Source organism: Aspergillus oryzae, chromosome 1 (genome assembly GCF_000184455.2).
Source record: "Aspergillus oryzae RIB40 DNA, chromosome 1".
Taxonomy (NCBI): Eukaryota; Fungi; Ascomycota; class Eurotiomycetes; order Eurotiales; family Aspergillaceae; genus Aspergillus; species Aspergillus oryzae.
This window is the reverse complement of record NC_036435.1, coordinates 812795-836847: the sequence shown is the minus strand read 5'-3', so window position 1 is coordinate 836847 and position 24053 is coordinate 812795. Positions and strand designations below refer to the sequence as shown.

At 48.9% G+C, this 24053-nt stretch overlaps 8 protein-coding genes across 8 annotated transcripts; 4 read left to right on the top strand and 4 right to left on the bottom strand.

Annotated features, from left to right (window-relative positions):
- Positions 1-1183: 1183 nt before the first annotated feature.
- clxA (calnexin) lies at positions 1184-3107 on the bottom strand (the record flags this gene model as incomplete). Its single annotated transcript, XM_001816741.3, has 5 exons — positions 1184-1678; positions 1733-2386; positions 2448-2578; positions 2637-2919; positions 2982-3107. The coding sequence occupies 5 exons, from the start codon at positions 3105-3107 to the stop codon at positions 1184-1186; spliced, it is 1689 nt and encodes a 562-aa protein (XP_001816793.1).
- Positions 3108-3998: 891 nt separating this feature from the next.
- mde1 (methylthioribulose 1-phosphate dehydratase MDE1) lies at positions 3999-4837 on the top strand (the record flags this gene model as incomplete). The annotated part of the gene is made up of 3 exons (XM_001816740.3): positions 3999-4133; positions 4191-4666; positions 4723-4837. 3 exons carry the CDS (start codon positions 3999-4001, stop codon positions 4835-4837), a joined length of 726 nt encoding a protein of 241 aa, XP_001816792.1.
- A 710-nt stretch (positions 4838-5547) lies between these two features.
- On the top strand, positions 5548-7566 carry AO090009000311 (sorting nexin 1; the record flags this gene model as incomplete). The annotated part of the gene is made up of 5 exons (XM_023234700.1): positions 5548-5674; positions 5768-6255; positions 6313-6693; positions 6748-7350; positions 7411-7566. 5 exons carry the CDS (start codon positions 5548-5550, stop codon positions 7564-7566), a joined length of 1755 nt encoding a protein of 584 aa, XP_023088604.1.
- Positions 7567-7920: 354 nt separating this feature from the next.
- On the bottom strand, positions 7921-8547 carry AO090009000310 (mitochondrial 54S ribosomal protein bL31m; the record flags this gene model as incomplete). Its single annotated transcript, XM_023234696.1, has 2 exons — positions 7921-7988; positions 8106-8547. The coding sequence occupies 2 exons, from the start codon at positions 8545-8547 to the stop codon at positions 7921-7923; spliced, it is 510 nt and encodes a 169-aa protein (XP_023088603.1).
- A 385-nt stretch (positions 8548-8932) lies between these two features.
- On the top strand, positions 8933-9832 carry AO090009000309 (flavin reductase family protein; the record flags this gene model as incomplete). Its single annotated transcript, XM_001816737.3, has 2 exons — positions 8933-8993; positions 9054-9832. The coding sequence occupies 2 exons, from the start codon at positions 8933-8935 to the stop codon at positions 9830-9832; spliced, it is 840 nt and encodes a 279-aa protein (XP_001816789.1).
- A 968-nt stretch (positions 9833-10800) lies between these two features.
- AO090009000308 (uncharacterized protein) lies at positions 10801-12597 on the top strand (the record flags this gene model as incomplete). The annotated part of the gene is made up of 5 exons (XM_023234690.1): positions 10801-10914; positions 10966-11097; positions 11157-12052; positions 12108-12268; positions 12332-12597. The coding sequence occupies 5 exons, from the start codon at positions 10801-10803 to the stop codon at positions 12595-12597; spliced, it is 1569 nt and encodes a 522-aa protein (XP_023088602.1).
- A 585-nt stretch (positions 12598-13182) lies between these two features.
- AO090009000307 (putative ubiquitination network signaling protein) lies at positions 13183-15272 on the bottom strand (the record flags this gene model as incomplete). Its single annotated transcript, XM_023234685.1, has 2 exons — positions 13183-14495; positions 14552-15272. 2 exons carry the CDS (start codon positions 15270-15272, stop codon positions 13183-13185), a joined length of 2034 nt encoding a protein of 677 aa, XP_023088601.1.
- A 7008-nt stretch (positions 15273-22280) lies between these two features.
- On the bottom strand, positions 22281-23572 carry AO090009000305 (DUF1996 domain-containing protein; the record flags this gene model as incomplete). The annotated part of the gene is made up of 3 exons (XM_023234680.1): positions 22281-22369; positions 22603-23286; positions 23338-23572. 3 exons carry the CDS (start codon positions 23570-23572, stop codon positions 22281-22283), a joined length of 1008 nt encoding a protein of 335 aa, XP_023088600.1.
- Positions 23573-24053: the final 481 nt, after the last annotated feature.

Here is a 24053-nt window from a genome sequence, read left to right as displayed (position 1 = left end):
TTTCCTGATACGATCGCCGAGGGCAACCGATAACGCTGTTCGGCGCTTCGGACCAATCATGACCTCCAACCAGGAGCTACTTGCCGAATTCAATGCAACCAGACAAAGGAAGTTAATCGTACTAGTAGGGATTTCCCCGCGGAGTATGAACGCCATACTGTTTGCTCGCCCGAGACCCATTCGACAACGTCGTCTGTTTTCCAGATTCAGAATTCAAGACCCAATCCTATCGATTCATTTGGACATCGCCACAAGATGAAGGGAAGAAGCGGACTGAGGGAAGAAAACATAGAATGATCTCTTATCCTGCATGAATGACCAATACATCTCTTCGGCATATAATGATGATACATGGTGTTGATCATTGCGTTCTGCGATTGCCGTATATTTGTATACCAATCATATCATTCCGTAGCGCTTCTAGTTGTGCAAAAGTCAGTCCGTCGGCATTGCTATGTGCAGTATCGCTCGAGTATCTGTTCAGCTTACCTTGAATCCGCTGCACAAATTTTCGCCCAGCTCACAAACCCAATCGTTAGCCAGCCGTTGTCTGGAGATGAAGAGCTTGATTTGTTTTGGGCTTGAAGATCATGGAGTCATTATCTATTATCCTTTTTACCCCTTTTCGTTTGTGATTCGTACTCTCTTCTTCTTTCCCATGGTCAATGGTGTGTTTAGTGTTCTATGTGTTCTTATGTTAGCATAGGACAGCTAGGGACGTTGTTGGACACAGCATCTCTTTGTAACATGGGTAAAAGGCTGGCGGTTGCTATTTCGAGAACAAAGAATCAAGGGCTGGTCCTCAGCTTCATATTATTATCTTTCTACGAAACCTTTTAGCTTAATTGTTCATAAGCACTTGTATACGATGAGGCGAAAAGGCTAAGAGTTCATATTTTCAGAAGACAATAATACGGCAAATATTCTGGGGGTTAGCCGTAACGGTTTTCAAGCTAAAGAGCAAGGCTACTTTACAAGCTTCAGCAGAAACAGTTCCCTATCTGCATGCTTCTCATATCTCATCAGAAGTGGTATGATTGCCTCAACGTTTATCACAGGAGACTGTTGGCTGAACGTGCAATACACGTCGGGTATGATATCAAAATTGAAAATGTCTGGGTTTAACTTTAATTGCTTCTTCCTACACTCATCCTCACTCTCCCTCGGGTATCATGGCACAATTTTACTGGGCAGAAGAACGGGTGGTACGCTTGCTGGCGCCGCCCTTGCCCGTGTCCGCAGAGCTGCTCACAGCCTCGCTGACCTTCTCCTTGGCAGCGCCTGCGGTCTCCTTGCCCTTCTTGACAGGGGCAGGGGCGGGGCTGCTGGCCTTGATGGCGCCCACGATGATGAGAACCATCGAGAGAACAAGGGCTCCCAAAGTACCGGCGACCTCAGGAGCTTGCTTAACGGCGTTCACGGGGTCCTGCTTGGCAAGTCCAACAAAGTGGTCGACCTTCTCACGGACGAAAGTGATGGGGTCTTCCTGGAAGCTAACACTGGTGGCAGGGGCAGTCTCCTCCTTCTTGGGCTTGGAGGCCTCCTCCTCGGCAACCTCAACGGGGTGCTTGACATCGAAAGTCTCCTTGCGGAGCTGCTCAGCATCCTCGGGGGAGTGGCCAATGTAGATGTTGTCGAACAGGATGTCGTTCTGCATAGTCCAGATTTCAAAGCCAATCTAGGGAATGTTAATTATACGAGACACAAATCATCCTAAAAGGGAGGTACTTACAGCGCCCATAGGCTCAAAGTTGGAGGGGGTCTTATCTTCAAAGTAAGCCGGGTTGGCGATCTTGCGGGGAGCCCAGGGGCCCTTGTAGGCGGGGTTGTCGATCATAGGAGCAGTCCACTTGCCCTTGTAGGCAGGGTTCTTCTTCATCGGAGCGCTCCAGGGGCCACAGCCAGAGACGTCATTACACTTAGGGTTGGGAACAGTGGGGGGAATCCAATCGCCATCCTCCTCATCGTCCCAGTCCTCAGGCTTCTCGGCCTCGGGGTCGGGGATGCTGGTGGGCTCCTCCTCAAGCCAATCCTCGGGCTTGGTGGCTTCCTCGTCAACAATCTCGTAGGGGGCTTCCTCATCCCAGTCCTCGGGCTTGGTGGCCTCAGGGTCAGGAATCTTGACATCGTCAACCCAATCGTCGGGCTTCTTATCCTTGGGGTCATCGATCTCCTTCTCGGGGTTGACAGGAGGGTTGAAGTCCTCAAGCAAGGTGCCGTTCTTGACAGCCTCGCCATCAATGAGGATCTGGAAAGACTGGTCGGGACGGACAATCAAGGTGTACAAGGAAGTGACCTTGTTGGTGCGAGCAGCAGGAGGAGCCTTGAGGTGCTTCTCCTCGTACTCGCCAGTCTTGGGGTTCTTGTGGCGGAAGATGAAATGGACCTGATAATATATGAGTCGTAGCTCGGAGAGAGGTGACGTATAAGTATTTCCTAGAACATACCTTGTTGGTAGCACCGCACTTGTCGGGGCCGAACATGATAACATAAGGGGTGGCGTTAGAGAACTCCTCGGCGTGGAGCTTCTTGTTCTCCTGGAGGAGCTTGAGGTAGGCGCCACCGCAAACGAGGGAGTCTACCAAGATGTATATTAGACACTGAACGTTTAACAGCTGTGTGGAGACAAAGCTTACTCTGCGGCTTGACCTCATACTGAACAACCAGGGTCTTGCCCTTGTTATCAATCTTCTTAGGGAATTTCGCCGAGATAGCATGGTGGGCGGCAGGGTTCTTTACAACGAGACCCTTGTCTCCGTCGATACCCTTGAAGACAGTGGGTTCCTCAACGGACCATTCACCGACGTAGGCCCAGTCCTCTTCCGTTTGGGAGTCATCCTTCTTCGCATGGGATGGCGTCCACCGAGATTCCCAATCATCGGTGAATTGCTCGAGGAAAGGAGCTTTGAGGGTGGTAGGCTAGGCGTTGTCAGCAAGCCGCGCAGAGACGGGGCGCACAAACACCGGGGGGAATAACTTACGGTGAAAGTTGGCTTCTCTACGACAGAGGTAGCGTCGGGGTTCTTCTCCGCCTCCTCAGCATGAGCATAGCCCATGAGAGTGGCCGAAGAAACCAGAGCGGAGGCAACAGCTGCGTTGAAACGCATGATGAATGATAACGGGCTCTCAAACTAAGAAGCCCGACTCGGTAGTAGCTTTAGGAAAGAAAGAAACAAATAAGCAAACGATCAAGCAATTGGTCCTCCGTAGAGGTTCGAGGGGGAAAAGAGTGTCAAGGTGAGAGCGTACCACAAGCTAACCGCACGACAGAAGGAAGAAGAGAGAGGAGAGGAGAAAGAGAAGACGAGTGTTGGGGAGGTTGATTATATGAAGCTGGGAAGGTAGCTTAAGTTCAATCTGGCCTCTTCCGCTGCCGCTTGCCCCTTGGGGTAAAGTTCCACCGACCCAAACAGGATTAGTGGCAGATTCTCCAATGTTCTGTCCAGTGTCCATTGATTCTAAAGAACCGTTTTATTGCTTTTTTTGTTTTCTCTCTTTGGTTGTCACGGTCTTAGCGTCCCTGTATGTTATTTGTAGTACTCCATACCATTCATTCATATTAGTACACTTCTCCCAAACATGCTAGTCACCCAATTCAAATAAGACAATTCAATCCAGTCAATGTAAATTTCAAATGAATATAAATAAATTCTTTTCTATTTTTCCTCTTGTTCCTTTCTTAATCTTCGAAGTAATTGCATACTATCCTTGCAAATACCGATTGCGCGATCTACTTCCCGCTACTAGTTAATTATCCATATCCAGAAAAAAAAAAAATGGAGTTCTTCACGTTGCCCCTCTCCCCGCCGACGTTCTTTTCCCCTCCTCACTCACTTTGCAAAACTTCAGACCACACTGGTTTAGGTGTCAACGGCAATTATCTTACCACTCTTACCTGAGGAAAGGGCCCTTTGTTCATTTCTCCTTCTTTGTCTGTCTCTCGCGTCTCCAATCTATCCATCCCGTCCTCTGAACCCCACTTGACCAGTAGGCACGTCATGGCTAAGCAAGTCGAGAACAATAACAATGACCATTTGGTCCAATCTACCGACCCAGAGCACCCCTCCAACTTGATTCCTGAACTCTGTCGCAAATTCTATAACTGGGGATGGGTCACTGGTACTGGTGGTGGTGTAAGTGGTCGATCGTATCGCCCATTGAAATAGTCAATAAAAACTAATCCAGTGTAGACTTCCATCCGACGCGATGACCACATCTTCATTGCGCCTTCTGGTGTGCAGAAGGAATTAATGAAGCCGGAGAACATCTTCGTTCTCCAGTTCCCCACCCCCAAATATCCCCCCTCCGAGCGCAAATATATCCGCAAGCCACTCGACTTGAAGCCATCGGCTTGCACTCCTTTGTTCCTGGCGGCTTTTGAGCGTGGTGCTGGCTGCTGTATCCATACTCACTCCCAATGGGCCGTCTTGGTGACGCTTCTAGTGGAGCGAGAGAAGGGCCCCGGAGGCTACTTTGAGATCAGCAACATTGAACAGATCAAGGGTATCCCTCGCGGCAAGGGTAAGGGCATGCTAGGCTTCTTCGATACTCTGAGAATCCCAATCATTGAGAACACCGCCTTCGAGGAGGATCTCACCGGAAGCTTGGAGAAGGCCATGGAGGAGAACCCCGACACCTGCGCCGTTCTTGTGAGAAGACACGGAATGTGAGTGATAATCAGTCCCTCTTTTGGCGGTTGTGCGAATCTAACATGTAGTGTAGTTACGTCTGGGGAGATAATGTTGCCAAGGCCAAGACCCAGTGTGAAAGCTTGGATTATCTGTTCCAGCTTGCTGTGGAGATGCACAAGCTGGGTATCCCATGGGTTAAGGAATAGATGAGTTATACATGCAAGAGGCTTGATATCCATTGTTGAGGACCTTGGGGGAGTCGTGTCCGAGTCGACTAGGTTGAGAGGCTATATCCTGAGGATACAAAATTATGACGATGATATGATAAGTTGGGTACAGAAACTATATGCATTGAAAGAGCGTTATGAGATTTAAGCCTATACTGGGATATATAATGGAGCCTGGGTTATGCTGCAGCTTATCTCTGTCGAGGAAGTAGGGGGAATATATGAGACAAGGTACATTAGTAGTATGTATGAGAAAACCACAGTTAACTATATTCCAACTAGTAGTAGCTCCCGTTAACTACTAACATAGCTGATTACCTAACACGACTGCATCCCCTTTTGAGGCATTGAATCGTATATCCATACCAACTATGAATTCTAAATTGATGTGTATACCGTATGGAGCTAAAAAGGTGGATTCAGGCATTGACAGAGCGGGGGAGAAGGCAGCCCTAATCCGGCGGGTGACGAAGTTGGCCTTTTCTCAGTCTTGACGGCGCGGATCATCTGTCCAACAAATTAAACTTACTAGTCGCTTCTCCGACTCCATCAACATCAACTGCCTTCCTCTCACGACACCACCTCGAGTTCCCTAGTTTCCGCCCACCGACGATTTCTTGTCGATTTCCAATTAATATTCACGCTCTTCGGTCTTCCCCACCGATTGCAATCCATCCGATCATTCCCTCATGGATCTGGACGCAGGTGACTCCCCGTGGGGCGGTAAGCAGGCAATCACGAACAATACAAGCGCATCATATTCAACATATCTAACCCGAAGTACAGACGTTCCCTCGCAGTCTACCGGCAATCACGGTACGTCAAGACCAGAAACCGAAGATGCTAGTGCGTTCCTTCCAGAACTCAGATCCCTGTAGCAGCCCACCTCCTAACCGCATCATCCCGCAGCCCGGGAGCAATCGTCACAACAAACCACTTCGACCGGTCCTCGTTCTCCCGTACGGCGCGGTCCGCGAGGTATCCGCAAGATAAGTGCACATGCGACAAAATTGGAAGCAGTGGACGATACCCTGGATCCACTAGGCCCGCTCGGGGACAAAGCCGACGAAACTAGTCCTGCAGCGGTCGAGCAAGCACCTGTACCGCCCCAGAAGGAAGCATTTGCTGGGCGCAATGTTCGGCCCACATCATCTGCGTCTCAGACGTCTAGTGGTGCTGGTATGGTCGATTCTGTGAACCTTGAAGAAGACGGTGCGGGCTTTCGGAACCCTCCCCCTGTACAACCACCAAGCGACGCGGACAGCTCGAAAAGACAATCAGAGCCTAGTATTAGTATTGAGAAGGCAGCGAAACCGACTTTTGAGATCACCGTCGGTGACCCACACAAGGTGGGAGATCTAACGAGTAGTCATATTGTTTATCAGGTCCGAACTAAGGTAGACCGTCTGTGCTTACGAGCTTGGACTGCTTTGATATGCTGACGCTGGATTCAGACAACTTCTAAAGCCTATCGCCAGCCTGAGTTTGCCGTCAGCCGCCGATACCGTGACTTTCTTTGGCTTTACAATTCAATGCATAACAACAACCCTGGCGTTGTCGTCCCTCCTCCGCCAGAGAAGCAGGCAGTTGGCCGTTTCGATACTAATTTCGTTGAATCCAGAAGGGCCGCACTGGAGCGCATGCTCAACAAAATTGCCGCGCACCCTATCCTTCAGCATGATGGAGACCTGAAAATTTTCCTCGAAAGCGAAACTTTTAATTTAGACATCAAAAACAAGGAGAATAGGGAGCCGGATCTGGGTCAGAGCAAGGGTATGTTTAGCTCCTTTGGTATCAACGTGGGTGGAGGGTCCAAATTTGTTGAGCATGATGATGTAAGTCCGTCTTGATTAGGTGTTGTGGAGTCGCCAGGTTAACAATCACCTTAGTGGTTCCATGACCGAAAGATTTACCTGGACGCCTTGGAGAATCAGTTGAAGGCCCTGATGAAATCCATTGACACCGTAGTTGCACAACGGAAGGGTCTAGCAGAAGCTGCGGGAGACTTTTCGGCATCCCTCCATGCGCTTGCAGCTGTTGAACTATCCCCCGCCCTCTCATCCCCTCTCGTCGGGCTCTCAGACCTACAATTGCGCATAAAGGAACTCTATGAGCGCCAGGCCCAGCAGGATGTCCTCACTCTCGGCATCACCATCGACGAATATCTCCGTCTGATTGGAAGTGTCAAGACAGCCTTCTCTCAGCGGCAGAAGGCGTTCCACAGCTGGCATGCAGCCGAGTCGGAAATGCAGAAACGCAAGCATACGCAAGAGAAGCTTCTCCGGCAAGGAAAGACACAGCAGGACCGCCTAAATCAAGTCAATGCTGATGTGGCCGATGCGGAACGCAAGGTCCATCAGGCGAGGCTGTTGTTCGAAGATATGGGAAGGCTGATGCGGAATGAGTTGCAGCGTTTTGAAAAGGAAAAGGTAGAGGATTTTAAGTCCGGTGTGGAAACTTTCTTGGAAAGCGCTGTTGAAGCCCAGAAGGAGGTATGTAAACGCAATCTTAATAAACAGGCTTCTTTGGTTACTGATAATTTTGTTTCACAGCTCATCGAACTCTGGGAAACCTTCCTATTGCAACTGGACGCGGGCGAAGAAGGTAACCCCTTCTATGCCCCTGCAGCGGATGCTCCCGCAGAGTCGGCGACAGAGGGAACTACTACTGAAGCTGCCTCAAGCGCGGCGGCCGAGGAAGAAGCATAAGTGCTCACAGATCACCTCTATGACCTTTTATTGCCCTGTACAAAAGGCAGGCCGCCGTCCCCTTTATTACTCATTTGCCATGTTCATCGGTCAACCGACGGATGCCAGTCATTCTTACAATGTGGTGTGGTGCACGACTTGTTTCCTGAATTTATGGCAGTCTCCTTCAATTTTGCAGTCGAATTTACTGCGTTAGCAATGTATCGATACCAGTAACTCGGAATTAATTCGAAATGACTTCTCTCCCTTGATGACCTCGCCTCACTTCTTGAACAATCCTAGGCCGATCAATGATTGGTGATTCACACCTACACAAACCTCACAAGTTACTGAAACTATCAAAAAAGGTAGAGGCTACCTGGAGGCACGAACTCTCAATGCTGGAATCTCAACCAAATGGTATGATGTACTGTACATGAAAGCTTCAAAAGATGTAGACCATAAACGATGAGTAAATTATACAGAAACACTCCATAGTCCCGACGTATCTCAGTTCTTCTTCTTCCCTGATGGCTGCTCTTCCTCCTGACCAAACGAACTGATCAAGTCCAGCAGGTTATCTTCTTCCTCTTCAGCAGCGGCCCTTGCCGCAGCCTCAGCCTCTTTATCCGGCTGCTCAGCCTTCTTGCTTGCTTCGGCCTCAGTAGGGGTATTCGCGTCCCAGCTCCGTCCGAATTTGGCTCTGAATGCTGCTAGTCGACCGGCCTCGTCCTCCTCGACATTCATCAACTTGCTCGATGATGGGTTCCACAGGAGGGAATTGCGCGTGTCACGGGTGGAGCGGTAGACAGGGGCGGGAGACGTTGTACGGTGAGTGAAGGCGCTGCCGTCCGACAGAGTGATGAGCTGAGTGAAGGTGTAGGGACGCTTAGGGCGTCGAAGGAGAGTCGCATGGCGGCATTGCGAACAGATGAAAGTGGTGGAGGTCTGGACTCGGGCAGCGGTGACCGCGCTGCGGCGAAGCGGGATGCTGAGTGTCATTTGGAAGTAGAGGAAAAGATGAATTGAATCGAAACGGACCGTGAGGATAGGGGTCAGGTCGAGCTCCAATCAATCTGGACTGGCTGTTCGGCGGGATTCAGTTTATCGGAGGTCCTCAAGAAATTTGGCGGATCGGACGCCGTTACGTAAGCATCAACGGGATGCCTTTTTCTTTTCCGGGGAATTCTGAGCATTTGTCTCCCTCCAGTTGTCTTGTCGCGCATTTCGCAAGAATGCTCGTCAATTGAAACGGCTTTGGAATAATATTCTCTGGAGGTTCATGATGACTCTGGAGGGACTTCATGGTTTCGCTGTCGGTCTATCTCCTGTTTTGTTACCTGTCGTGCCTTGAGCCCTTGAGCTTATCCGCTCTTCACCCGGCGGAATGAAGCTTCCATACTCACGGCCTGCGGTTTCTGTCAACCGGATTGTGGGCCAAATCAAAGGTTGGGCTTGAATACTCTCTTCCTTCGATGGCTGTTTGCTAATCGCTCTTTACGACCTAGGATTCCCATGTGGCTCTACTAAATATCTCCCTCTCCGAGCACAGCAATGGCACTCTAGCCGAACAATCAGCAGCGCTGAAGCGACGTCTCCAAGTCCACGGCCTCAATCCAGCAGAGAAAATGACACTCCCGATACCGGACATACGACACTCTCCCTATCAGACCAAGTCCGCCTGCTGATGAGACGAGTGCCCTACCCCGTTGCCATCATCACAGCCACAGACCCCCATGAACCTCTCGACAAAGCCTTCCGCGGAATGACCGTTTCGTCATTCAATACCGTAACGCTAAACCCGGAGCCGGCTATATCTTTCAACGTGCGACGGCCATCCGAGACACTAAGCGCGCTTCAGTCATCCAAACGATTCCTCGTCCATCTTCTAGCCCCCGGTCAGACGACAGCGACCCTTGCTCGGGATTTCTCCAAAGGCAACCATAACCTGTCCATCGCAAGCGGGAAGGGCGACTTCGAATTCGTACCGCATACCTCTACATCCCGTGAGGGGGCTCCCACCAGGCCGCTCCCTCTGCTCCGGAGGAAGAAGGCCGCGGATGCACCGGAGGGGGATTCCCTCTCGGATATTCCTTTCGTATTCGAATGCCAACTTCATCCGAAGGAGATCGAAGTTAACGACCACACTATTGTGGTTGGGACCGTTTTAAAGGTCCTCTCGGAGCATTTGACAAGTCCAGAGGCGATTGTTAACGCGCACTCCGTCACCGATCTATGTCTAACATATGCCAATACCCGATTTTGGGAAATGGGTCACGAGATCTAGACTCGCGGCTGGAGTTAACTCTGTCTGACTTTCAGAACGATACGCTCCCTGCGTGAACGAGGGCAGATGTTCTGGTTTCGAGATGGGCTCAGACTCTATGCTCCGTACGTTTGGGGGCTTATATGAGAACCTTCAGGAATGACGCTTATTTGACCAACTGTATATATAATATTTTCCCCTCATATCAATTCTGTATATTATCATGATACAAGTGAGACCATCACCAATCTCGTTGGTTTTGTTATACCTAAAAGCTACCACTGGCATATAATACGATCAGACACCCCGAACCGATATTCTATTTACCAACAGTAATTTATACACACCTACTCAGTACAAGAAGGTGTCGGCAAATTTTTTTAGTCAACATAATCCTAATGACGTCATATCTATAATAGCTCAAATATAACGCAAAACCAATATAACATGCATCCGACCTATACTTTAGAACCATTCCGACGTGTGTGCAGGCCCCCCTATTTCACTCGATCCATACCGCTATTTCGGTAGTTGAACTAGCCTTTGGGCCCTCCGATATCTTCGGCAAATCAACCGATTCCGCCGGCACCCACCAGGAACGATCTGCGTTTAACATTTTCACTAGAACTTGGTAGCGTACCATACATAGAGCGCGCCATTCGGAAAGAGCTGGTACGAAAAAACAGTGCTGCGGATGCCGCCACCTTTATGCATGGCTGTTGTACGTTGAAATTGAAATAAATATATGGTATATGGCAGGATGGATCGCACGAAGAAAGGAAATTCCGATGACCTTCGGTGCGCGGGTACCCAAAAGAGTGGATGATCTATGGGGACTTCGATTCAGCTGAGATGTAGATCTGATCGCTTGGGCAGCCTAGCCGGTGGCTGCAGCTGAAAAGGCTGCGGGCTGAAATCACAAGCGCTGAGCTTTGCGTCAGATACATCTAGTACACTATATTAGCTCCTTACTCCTTTTTTTTTCCCCCATGAGACGGACATCTACCTTTCCTGTGCCTTTGCAGTGGCAGACATATTCGGACAGTCTACTTGCAGTTCCATTTCCCGCAATGATAGTAAGAAATGAAAAGCCGAGTTATCATGTGCGTTTTCTTTTCCCCATGGGGTTATAGTGTTTTGCTCACTGCAGAAAGGACGCGGTGGAGAAGTTGAATTCCACACAGTCTGGTTATAAGGCCTTGCTGGAAGGGAAAGGACTGGGACGGAGGACAGGTGTTCCACTCCTAGAGCAGATGCAGCAGTGGGTAAGGCGCGTGGGATACGAGGTAAGTACATACTTCAATCGGTTCCAGTTAGCAAAAGACTTAGACCGCCGCCGCACCAGACCAGTGATTTCGACCGCTTGAACATCGTCCATGTCGCCGGCACCAAAGGCAAAGGTAGCACATGTGCCTTTGTGAATTCAATCCTCCAGTGTTACAATAGATCGATCGGGTTGCCGCGTAAAGTTGGCCTTTATACCTCGCCTCATCTCGTAACGGTTCGTGAGCGAATCCAGATTAATTCGGAGCCAATCTCGGAGGAGAAGTTTACGAAGTACTTCTTTGAAGTCTGGGATGCTTTAGAATCCTCGGCCCTCCGAGAGGGCCTTGATCCAGCGCTCAAACCAAGCTATTTCCGGTTTCTGACCCTGATGTCATTCCATGTCTTTATGAGGGAAGGGGTAGATGCTGCGGTTTATGAGGTTGGTGTTGGAGGTGAAAATGATTCAACGAACGTCATCGTACAGCCTGCTGTTACCGGGATCACTACCCTCGGTCTTGATCATGTAAAACGTCTCGGTGATACCGTTGACAAGATAGCGTGGCATAAAGCTGGGATATTCAAGAACCAGTGCCCTGCTTTCACGGTCGAGCAGGTCCCAGACGCCATGGAAGTTCTCGAACAAAGAGCGAGCGAGAAAGGAGCTGAGCTTGCCACGGTTCATATTGCTCCAGAGCTGCTAGCTGTAGACATCAAGCCAGCTGAAGATTTCCAGAAGAAGAACGCTTCTTTGGCCATCGCGCTCGCTTACACTGCCCTAGAAAAACTCGGAGTCTCTTTCAATAAGGAACAGGGAAATCTTCCCAAACCATTCGTTGAAGGCCTCGAAACAGTTACATGGAAAGGGAGGTGCGAGACAATCAAAAGTGGTCAACTGCATTGGCATCTCGATGGAGCCCACACAGAAGACAGCCTGAAAGTAGCCTGTTCCTGGTTTGGGCGAGTTTCAAAAGAGAAGTCAGTCGCCTCTGTCTCACTTGGAGAGCATATTCTAATCATGATTATCTTCCAGGGAACTTCCTCGCGTGCTCATTTTCAACCAGCAGTCAGCAAGGGACGCTATTTCGCTTCTCAAATGCGTTCACCGTACTGTATATGATGACTTCAGAACAAAATTTCAATACGCCTTGTTCTGCACAAATGTCACTCACAAAGGCCATTTATATAAAGTTGGTTAGTAGCTAATGGTTCGCCCTGTGATGATAGCTCGAGACTGACACAAGATTCGATTGAAAGATCTCGATGACAAGAACACTGATCCAGAGGTGCTTCGAAACCTCACATTACAAAAAGAGCTGGCAGCTACCTGGCATGACCTGGATCCAAGTACAGAAGTAGTAGCACTTTATTCAATTGAAGAAGCCATTGAATATGTGAGGAACATTAGCGGCCACATTGGTGAGACGCGGGCTCTGGTCACTGGAAGCTTCCGTCTCGTTGGTGGCGCTCTGTCGATTCTGGAAGGGGAGGATGTTGCGCATGGAAGAGCCACAGCTAACTAGTAAGATGGTGAGGTGCATATACTGAGAGGTTTAAAGGGGGAAAGAGTATCACTAGAGGGGGGTCACGCCATCTAGAGTTTTGGTCTGCTGATCAAAACCTTGTGGTGCCAAAGGGCAGTTTACTAGTATTGAGGCAACTGAACGTCCGCGGGTTTGCACGAAACAAGTGAGTGCAGAATCGGTTTGCGATAGCCTAGCTCGACTTCAGCGATTCTTGTATATAGAATAATATAACAGTTTCTGGACCTAACTTAATAAAGTCCCCGTGATAAGCAATCATAATTACATACTGCCTGCTTAGGGCAGAATATTCGGTCACAATTGCGCTGAACTACTGTAATAATCTACGTAACACAACGTACGCACGGAATACAAGAGCGGAAATCTACACTGGATACACGATTTTATTGATCACAGGCGAAGTAAAACCAGGGTGAAGCCACAGGGCTAGATACATATAGTATGGCCTAGGAAAACCAAGACGACTTCAGCGCCATGTCGGACGATCAACACAAGCAGAAAGGAGACCACATGTAACTTGGAGTAACGAGCAGCATATTGACTACACTGGAGGTGTTTAACAGCCTAATTGCCTTTTCCAGTTGCAGAGCTGGGACTACCACTGCCGCTACCACTTCCACCACTTCCGCTTCCACTTGCACGGCTGCCTGCCCTCGGGAACGGACTACAGATTGGTCTCAGACCCAAGTTGGGAGCATTGCTCTCGGAACCGGAACTCCTTCTCTTATCGACAACCTTCTCAGACAGATCAAACTGGAAGGGGGGGCGACGGCCCGAATCGAAGAAATCAGAACCATATAGACTGCTGTGGCCCGATCGATTGGAGAAAGACCGGTCACGGTGAATAAAGTCCGATTCGAAGGGGGAAGCGGTGTTGATGAGCGGCGAGGCCGGAAAGTGCTGCAAGTACGACGGCGCCTGCGTTGGACTAGTCGGGCGGGATGACGTGGGACCAATGGGAGACGAAGCATGCTGCAGAGGGCTGGACTTCAAAGGCGGGAAGCTAAGTCCAAGCAATGATCGGTTGCTGGACGCGCTCGTCGTCAAAGCGCCTAGGGACAGGGTGGGTGCCTCGCTGAGGGTGTTGGTACCAGGTAGATTGCCCTCGGGAGTGAGCGGGGCCGAGTCCAAGAGGATCTGTTGTTGCTGCTGCTGCTGGAGAGCTTGCTCGATAGCCACACACTGTTGCCAAAGTTGGTTGGTCCGCAACTGATACTCCTGGACCGACTGGCTAATGCTGGCAAACTGTTCATTGAAATTCGCTTCGACTTTGGCCTGGTCTTGCTCTCTAGCAAACTGTTCGGCGGCGCGACGCTCTCTCTCGTTGAGTCCCTGTGCGTTAGCAGAGATGATACGCTCATACTGCTCATTAACCCTAGTACGGCGACCTTGAAGACGTTCCCGTCTCTGAATCGTAGAGGTCAAATCGGACTCCAGCTGTGACACCTCACGAGCAGCAGCCGATCGAGCAGTAGCAACATCTTCCTTGGCTGAATTAAAGAGCTCAAGTTCATGTTCGTACTTTGCTTTCTCTGCCGACCATTCTTCAAGTTCCTCCTCTGGAATGTTCTCCAAATTATCTAACTGGACCTCCAAAACAGCGGTAGCTTCTTCCGTTTGCTTTATGTTCCGTTCCAATTGCAAAGAGCGCTGTTTCTGCCGATTTTCATCTGTGCCACTGTGGAGACGATGGTTATAATTGTCCAACTCTTTCCTAATCTTTGAAACGACAAGTTTATGATCGTTCTTGGCCTTTCTCAACCGTGTGCGCTTCTCATTGAGTTTCAGTTCCGCGTTGACGATGGAATTTTTCAGCGTGGTTGTTGGGGACGATGGTCGATAGGATGGCTGCGGCGGAGTAGATACCGAGGAAACTACTGAGACAAGTGTTAGATTACTTAAGTGTTTCCCTGGCCAATGGAGGCTATCTCACCTTGTTCTGCGTCATTTGCGATCGGTGTCTTCACACTCATGACGCAGATCTCTTCTTCCGTGTCACTTCGCAAAAAAGAGCAAGTGTAGGCACAATTGGGTGCGAGGCCAGATATCTCACCACGCCAATGTACTACACTTGAACCTTTGGCTACATCCTGAACTTTGCAAATCGTGACTGTCGCCCAGAGTGCGCCGTTGACGCAAACATAAAAAGGCTCCATGTCTTCGCCCAACCGCCCAGATTCGCAAGAACCGGAAACCCCAGCATCCTCTGAGACGAGATCGCCGGCCGCAAACTTAATAGAGGAGCTATCAACATCGGTAATCCAAACAAGGCCATCATCTAAAGAAACACCCTGAAGATCCTCCTCGGTCATAGTGAGGCCTCGAGCAGTTTTTGATAGGGCCCTGGAATGTTCGTACTCCCGCATAACCGTCACCTTCGTGCTTGCAAGCGCAGCCCAAAACGGTTGGCGATTCCGAACCTGGTTTGCCTGTCTCCTGCGTTTCTTCGCCGAAATCAATCGATCTCTACCATCCTTGTGCGTTGCTGGCGTAATAAGTTGTCCGTCGGCGCCGATATAAGAAGATACACTGGTCCCCGACTCGAACGCAGAATCGATTTGAGTCTGCGAGCCAGCAGATGCCTCGGTATCAACACGTTTTCCAGTTCGAGGAGGAGCCGGTGCCCTATTTTTAGCCATTGAACGCCTAGCCATTGCGGTTCCTGCTTGCGCTAAGATGTGAACCGCAAGTAAACTCCGGATCCAGCTCGGAGAAGATTGCGGTTCAGTGCGCCGAAACTCGGAAGGCAGAAGATGAGAGTATTGCGACAGCAAATCGGGACTGATAACTTTCGCGGACAGAAGGTGACCTAAAACGAAATCCTGTATACCTTTACTTCGAATAAGATGCAAAACAAGAACAATACCAACACAGAGGGTATTAACCCCCCCATTTTTCCCCGACCCTCCTCCGCCTAGGGTTATGGCGACCTGAACATGGGCTAAGTCGAGGGCAAAATTTTGCGCCCACGTCCACATGAAAAGACCCCAGAATAGTAGGAAGAATCCATCCATTGCAATCATCGTACCGAGAGATGGTGTTCCGGCCGGACCCTGAAAGATATCGAAATTGGACGTCAAAGAGCCGGCAGACGCACCGCCTGGGGGCATGAACGTCAGGGAGGCGAACAAGAACTGCACCAGCGTAAGGACCATAGGCGGCAACTGAAGAAGAAAAATCAGAATGGCGATAGTGTCGTACATCGGACAGGATTTGAGGATAGTCGATGCCAGTTGGAGTGGGTTGATTGAGGTATTCGAGCCTGACCTCTTGGAACTCTCTGTACGACGCGACGCCTGGCCGGTAAGGCCACCATTCTGCGGAACCGCCCCATTCGCCTGCCCGTAAGACATGTCCGGGTTGCCCTTAACGTATCCATTCAGATAACCACGTCCGTTGCCATCCGCCTTCGAGCACTCCGTCGTACCGTTGGCCTTGGTTGCCGTCGCTACCGTGGAATTAATTGCCGTATCGCTATTGGAGCGAGACGAGGGCCAGTCGACTTGAGAGGAGGGTCCAGAAATTGGTGCGGAGCTACCGTTGGCATTCCCATTCAGTTGTCCATTCGATTTTTGCTTGTTCACTTTCTTGCCGGAGCCGGCGGCGCCATTCTCCTGCCGATTGCTATGACTCTTCCTAGCCGTAGCCGATGAACGTGGCATGGACAAGGGAGCCTAACACCCAGGTCCGAGTCAGCTTGGCAGATGGTAGCCAAGGACTTGGACCAGGCGGGGAGTAGAGACGAGACAGTATCAGATACACGGGTAAAGAAGGGGAGGAGAGAGAGGGAGGGGAGGCGACGCAGGAAGTGTGCAGGAAAAGGAATGACGGGAGGGGTCTAAAAGCGGTAGAAGAGGAATGGTTGCGGTAAGAAAGGAAAGGAAAGGGAAAGAAAAAAGAGAAGTTGGGATTGAATATGGAGAAGAGAGGGTAAGAAGGCGTGGCGGGGGAGTAAAAAGAGAAGGAAAAATGAATGAGGTTTGGTAGACTTTTGGGTCTGGATAGACGAGGCGGGAAAAAGACGAAACGAAAGGTTGGAACTGATCGTCAGGAAAGAGAATAAGGCAGTAAGGCGACCATAACACCTGTCGCTGCCTCAGGAATCTTCCTTCCCGTCTTCAAAACACACCTAATAGCCCCAGTATGTAAGGTATGTATCCACTACTTGTATGTATCGAAATCCGAGAGGGTCTTACTGTACAATACAGCGCCAACTATCGAATCTGGTTGGTTGCCTTGGTTTATTTTTGGTCTACCCTATATTTCAGATGTTTATGGAACCTCTTAACCAACCATGGAAATCAAACAGCCATGCGGATATCTTTTATTGATTGCTGTTCATGTACCTATCTATAAAGGAAGCAACGTTCGCGAGGAACGTGGTATCGTCGTCGCCTATGCAGTAATCCCTGTTGGACAGCTGTATTTCTAAATTGAATAAGAAGTACTATCTCCATCATCGGTCTCAAGAAATCCTGGTAATAATACCCATGTGGGCTTCTTTTTTTTTTTTTTTTTTTTTTTTGTCAGTGAACGCTCGCTTCATATCCTGTGCATACAGTGATGTGACTAGAATACATACACGGGACAGGATACTGCAACTGCCAGCGGCCATGAAGATCAACCCCGGTCTGCTGCATCAACTTAGGCTGATTCATAGCAACAAAGCTCGGTCCGCAAGTTAACTCAAAGCCGTGGATGAAAACTTTCTAAATCACCACATTGATTTCTCTCATCCAAGCACCGAACCGCATCCGAGGTTCCCAGGCTCCGATGGCACGACGCTCGATTGCTAAGAAGTACCTATTCTTCAATAACAATGGGAACGATCCGAGGGACTTCCTGATCTCAAAACTCATTCTAAACTGTAATTGTGGGTGGCCTCGTAAGCCGGATGCTACGTGTACAGGCTACGGTCATATTGACGCCAATGATATAGCTCGAAAGAGCCCCTTGATCCTTCTGATTGCTTTGTTTAACCCCTCATCTCTCGTACATATTCATAATTCATCACATCTTTATCCACCCAGACTAGGGTGAGGGCATAATTAGCTAGGATAATCTGACGATCTCCTCTTTAATGTGCGGCCTCCTGCGGGGTTGAATATCGTATCATCTGTTGATGGCGGTGGACAGCCTAACGCTAGATAATAAAAGCCTCCAACGGCGTCAGGAAATCACACTTGCGGCTTTGCCGATCAACCAGCCGTCAAGATCTTCAAATACCTAATAGCTATCTTTTCTTTTCTTTTTCTTTTTCTTTTTTTTTTTTCCTTCCAGCGCTCTACGGTAGTGATTTTTTTGTGGGTAGCAATAGCAGTGTACTTCACATGCGGAATGCTCGGCTAACTTACGGTCTCGGTAGGCAAGACGGATGGATCACTCTTGGCCGATGGTATGTGCTAGGGTTGAATCCTAGGGTATAAAGACATACTCGAAGTAATAATAGGAGATATAAAGTACTCTTGGGTATCTTTCGATCTACCCAAACACATTCCAAAATATGCTGTTTCGCAGATATGCAGTAATCTGAACAAAAACGGGAATTCGACATGTGTGATCCTGTGTCACAAGGTTTTGAACATAGTTCCCCAGGTCAAGTACAGAATAAACTTTATTAAATGGCTAGTCGATCATTCCTGATATCTCCATTGGTATTTAACGGCTCTCTCATTCAGTACCACATCTCATCAGGCCAAGAGAGGCTCCCGTCATCGGAGTGAACACAGCGGGGATGGCTGGTGAGATCGTCATCCAGTATACTTAAATCTCTCGAACAATGCCAGTCAATCTCGTTTTGGGTTGCAGAATACTTCATGCCCTAATTGAATACCTATGCTTCCGGTTCTAGCCTAAAAGGTAAAGTAGGATCCTTCGGTAACATCATACACCACCATACAATCGATACCATCGGCAACCCGTTCGGATTTGGCAAAGCTCCACCATCTATAGCGTCATAGCTCTTGGGGACTCCTGTAAGGGTGATCAAGTCTTAAGGATATGATAATGCGCTGTTCATGTCGCAATTTTCCCCCCCGAGTCGTGTGTGGCCTTTCCCCAATTTTTTTTCCTTTGCCTCGTAGGGAGAGTCATGCATGCAGTATGTCAGGTGAAGCATCTTAGGGCAGTCTTGGTATCTATATTATTCGTTGGATTAGGGTGGAATTTTGAGGATGATCGACGTTCTATACCGGAAGGGGATGCTCGTTCTCGTTTCCACCAATAGTCGGTGCGATGGGGCAATCACGCCCCGCAAAGACTAGTACGACCGTCAGATGATACTTACTCATACCGCTCTGATTTTTACAGTACTCATTGACCCGCATTTTGTTGTGTTATTGCGGTGTTGGATATCTGGAAATGAAGAGATGTGATATCTTCCTAGGGAGTCATCTAGTTGAGTTCCTCTTGACAGGTAAATCTACCATCAGCCCAAGGTTAAGTATTTAGACTTGCCGCTCGAGAAAGCATCGGCAAAGACAAGCTACATACCAGGGCTACGTAGGTTCAGCGACTATTTCTGCAACCTCAGGAATACACCCTAGCCCCAGCATTCTTTACGCCCTTATCCGTTGGATTTCATCTCTCTATCATCCACTATTGTATACAGTCATGCAGTCATCCTCCATTCGGGACGCAACCCATAGTATCATGTCCACAACCACTAGTATCTGACAGTCTGTAAAGAGGGTAGTCTCTAACATACAAAAGGGAGCACCTTAGCTACTATCTATTTGATATCTTCGCATTAGCGAAGCAACATGCTTATTGTTAGGCTTATAGGGGCCAGTTTTCCATTTCTGGCCCCAAGCAAACACAAGTATCTGACTAAACGGTCTGTCTTACGGGCTGCAAGTAGATTTATTTGTAGGGGTAATATTAAGCGTCCATGTTTTAGTGGTTTACTTAGCCCTATAATCAAGGAGGAACCTGGGTAGTGACGACATGACGTGAGAAAGAATGACCTGCAAGACGAGGGATATGCTAAATATCACCGATCGTGGGGTTTGTAACAACCCCATATCCTTACTGGAGGGAGGTATACGCATCCTGCCTAGTTGACTATGTATTGCTCAAGTTGTGGAATTTATGCATCAAGCAATAGACTAAGCAATCAATATGAAAGCAATTTAGCAACGTAGCAATGGGGGCCATTGTGGCTACCACACACATATATATAAACCGTAGTGTAAGCTGAGTACCCCGAACTAGTCTCTGACAGCATGATTAGCAAGATAGAGGCACACGTAATACAATGTAAAAGGATAATTCCAAGACATACGGAGTAATAAAATGAAACTGCCACCAGCCACATCAATACAATAATCCAGAGCACCAGAAAACACTACCGCATTCCATACTCGTTTAGAAAACGCCAAGGCCGACAATTGTTTTGACCGGCGGCAGAACTTATTGTTTTGTCTTTTCATCTAGCAACTAGCTTTAGGCCGTCGATCATTTCACAATTTGAGGACCAGGGAACCCTGGCTCAGAATCACGTTTCCAGCATGCACCCCTCTCCAACGCATCCACACTGCAAAAAGTTTGACCCATTGTTCCCAATCGAGTACCACTAATATCATACGATACCAAAATTTGCTTTCAGGCATCATAGCCGGCAATTGACACATGTGTTTCTATATGCTATTAGATAAAATTTCTTCCAATGGGGCCAATCAATGGGCGTCCCTGGGAGGAAAAGGGTCTTTACTCGGCTTGGGCCCGAGCCAAGGGCCGGGGCTGGGCCGAACGCTAGTATTCTAGTATTTTCGATGTTAGAGTTGGGAGCACGTAAAGGGGACTACTAAGTGCATGGTAGATGATTTTGGGGGTGCTGTTTGTACAGAAAAATTTTTTTCCCAGTTCTACGCTAGATTGGTCATACTCCGTATAGGGAGGCTACAGGAGCCCTGAGGTAGAATACCGAGGCCTACTGACTGGGCTACTTGGTGAGCAAGCTTTTTCTTGGCTCGGAAAGAACACCGCCACCTGAAGAAGATAGATTACGGATCTTGTATCGTGGTAATCGTTTCCGATGGATACATGTGGCCTCTCTGTACGTACCATACAATACATAGTGACAATACCTAACATACGCAGGGTCCATGTGTTGCGTACATATATCCTGCTGAAGCATACGCAAGGTACTGTATGGACGCTCAATTAAACATGTGTCCATCTCCACATCAAATCAGGGAGAAATTCATTTCTTCGCGGACCCTGTATCTTCGACGGCGTCCTCGCGATCCCAACTCTCCATTTCCAACGTTCGCACCCTTGCTTCAATATCGAGGATCCGCTGCTGCCAGAATGTCTTTGCTTTCTCTTGAAGCTCCCAGGTGGATTTGAATTGATCCAGCATGAATGGTGGCATCTCGGCCTTCTTCCCTCGCTTATAATCGTATATTACCAGGTCTTCGTGGACGCGGGCAGCTGGCCGTTGCTTTGCTTCTGATATAATTACGGCCTGCAGATGAAATGCGTCTTTGTGTGAATGTGAAGAAGATGGGTCATGTGCTACTTTATGGTAGACAGTGACCTCGTCGGGGTATTTCATGGGCTACAGGGGAGACCCCATCTGTTAGCAAACATGATGTCGTACTTGGGGTTGAGGAGGGTCGCACGAATTTGTAATCGATCTTGATGCTCCTCAAAATGATTCCAATTCCGGTATTTCCGACAATATTCATCCATTCTTTCTTATGAGCCGGATCTATATGCGTGGCAAAGTTGCGAGTCATGTATACCCGTCCAGTTTCGGCGTATCGGACGTAAGTGACATTATTAACATGGCCTATGCAGAATAATTAGACCTAGGAACTGCGACAAAGACGACATTATCGAGGTTCAGCGAGTAGAGCACTTATACATACCCTTGATGAGCAGTCAGCTAAATGTGCCGAATAGGCATAGTTTCGGATATGGGCTCTATCAACTTACCATGGTATCCTGTGGTCCATGCAAAAGTCTTGCATTAGTACCAGTACATTATGCCGAATATAAGGTATATTCACCCTACCATCTCTCCCCAAGCAACGCTCTGCCGGAACAGGCCCCTCCTTGTCGCATCTGTTAAGTAACCTTCGCTTCCAGCGATCAACTCACGCCAATCTCTCGCAATTTGTTGGAGTACCTCTCCGGCTTCTTGGACTTGTGCCGGCTTCAGGCCAAACATCATGCATCTGCCCAATCTCCTCTTTGTCATGGTAAGCCATCGGGGATCGATCCTGTGGGGTTGGGGCGCGGTGGTTTTTGATGAATCGGCATTTCGTGCTGCGGGGCCTGATGTCGATAGGGCGCGAGTAGAAAGGAACGAGTATTCTGAAGTAAGTGCAGTAAAACACTGCCTCCTGAATGCGTAAATTGGGGTCATTATGGAACAATTGAGCATCGATATGTAGTGGTTGGAGATGCTTTGAGATGCTCCGGCTGTAACTCCGGCTATAGGAGGAGTGGAGTAAGGCTGGGTGGGTCCTCGGCCCCAATAGTATAAGGCAGTGCGGAAGGTATCTCTTGGTTCACGTTTTCGTTTCTCCAACGCCAAATCTAAATTCATGTTGACCTTTGTACGGAGTATATTGCATTGATTTTACATGATAAAACTACGTCACTTCTCAGCTTTGTATTGACACAACCCAATCTGATGCGAAATATATGCTAAATTACTCAGATGGAGCGATGGCCAGACTCTCACCGTCCTCAGAGGAATAAGTAGACCAAAAGAAAAGTAGTGTGGAAATTCCTGGATTTACTGTTATTATTTTCGTTACTTTATCTTGATCTTCATTCATCAAAGCGAGCGACAATAGTTGGAGATGTTTGCAAGACAGTAAAGCAGGACGTCGACCAGCGACCTCCATTCGAAGATGTGATGGGTAGCTGCTCTGGTTTGAACGTGGGCGAACCTCTCAGGCTTAGACCTGGTTTAAAAATGACGACGACGAGACAAACTCCTCCTCACTACGGTCGAGTTCTTGCTCATACCCATCATCACACTCTCCCAGTAGTCGCTGGTACCGTGGGTAGGGTCACTATCCTGAGCATCCTCCGCATCGCACAAGGAACCTTCGTCACCCGCTCCATTGGGACCCGAGACCTGGAAATACTCGCGGTCATTGGAGGAGGCGTCCTTCACCATGTTATCCGCAGCCTCTGGAAGCCATCCGTTGATGAAGTCTCCGTGGCTGCAGTATGAGGAGCCGCAGGCGAGTTCCAAGGGAGGGCTACCGGACCAGCCGTCTGGCAGGATATTCCGCAAGTCGTAGCGGATAGAGAACCGGAGACGAGGGATACGCTTCATACCAATTGGGCAACGATTCTTGCCGTAGCCATCCACCCAATCTGGGTTGGCCGAGTAGGCATACTCTAGAGTGTCTGGGTTGGCACAGTCGGGGAAGAGGAGAAGAGTCTGCAGATGGTACTTGCACGTCTCCGTTGGGAAGGCTGCGTCGTCCTTCTCCTCTCCTGCCTGGCTGTCACAGAACCATTGAATGCCAGCGTTGCCATCCACGCCGTCCTGGGACGTAGCAGTGGCATTGCCCGCCAGAAGTTTCATGTTTTGGGGGATTGCAATCTCGGCACTGTTGACGTCGACATAGTACGCGCTGAATCTGAAGATAGGTACTGCGGTATAATTTGAACCATCGACATGATAGAGGGTTGGAACCCCTATTGCATTCATAAGCTCCAGCATTCACATGCGATACCGAATATACTTACAGTATGTCGAATAATCGTTGGGGTTCTTGGCCGTGGAGCAGCCCTTCTGCAACTCCTCAGATGTTTTAGTGTTCGCAGTGATAGCATCGGAGCCAAAGAAACTATGCATATGGCTGGTGTATTTTCCCGGGACCACCAGGGGATCGATGTTTTTGAACATGAACAACCCAACGTTCGTCACCGTGTAAGCTTGTGCAAATCCCGCCGCCAGGGCAGACAGAACGATAGAGCGCATATTGAAAGAGCGACAAGATGAAAAGAAAGACTGGATGTTAAAGAAAGAATGAATGATGGCGGTTGCACATCATTCCACACTGGTAGACTTCGGGATATTCCATTTTTATAGTATGCAACCTACTTCCCCGTTGCCCAATCGGGTAACTCCTCTTGGAGCTGTTGGGGTCATCATGGGCTGTTGATGGATAACGATTAGGATGGCGCTGCAATTGTCCCCAGTGATAGTCAGGATCCAGCGATATCATGAGGGACAACGGTTAGGGTTTTTCATACATAAACGGCAATGATCACCTTATTGTCATGACGTGTTCTCGGTATTCGTCGTGATAGCTGTTGAGATGGATCTAAGCGAGAGAAGTCAGTGTTTCACATTTGCCGCCGAACGACCAGGTCTGGTTCAAGGGTTCCGCAGTTCTAGGGGCAAATGAATCCTGACTCGGTCGAGATCAATAGCCAAGGTGCTGGTCCTTCGGGATATA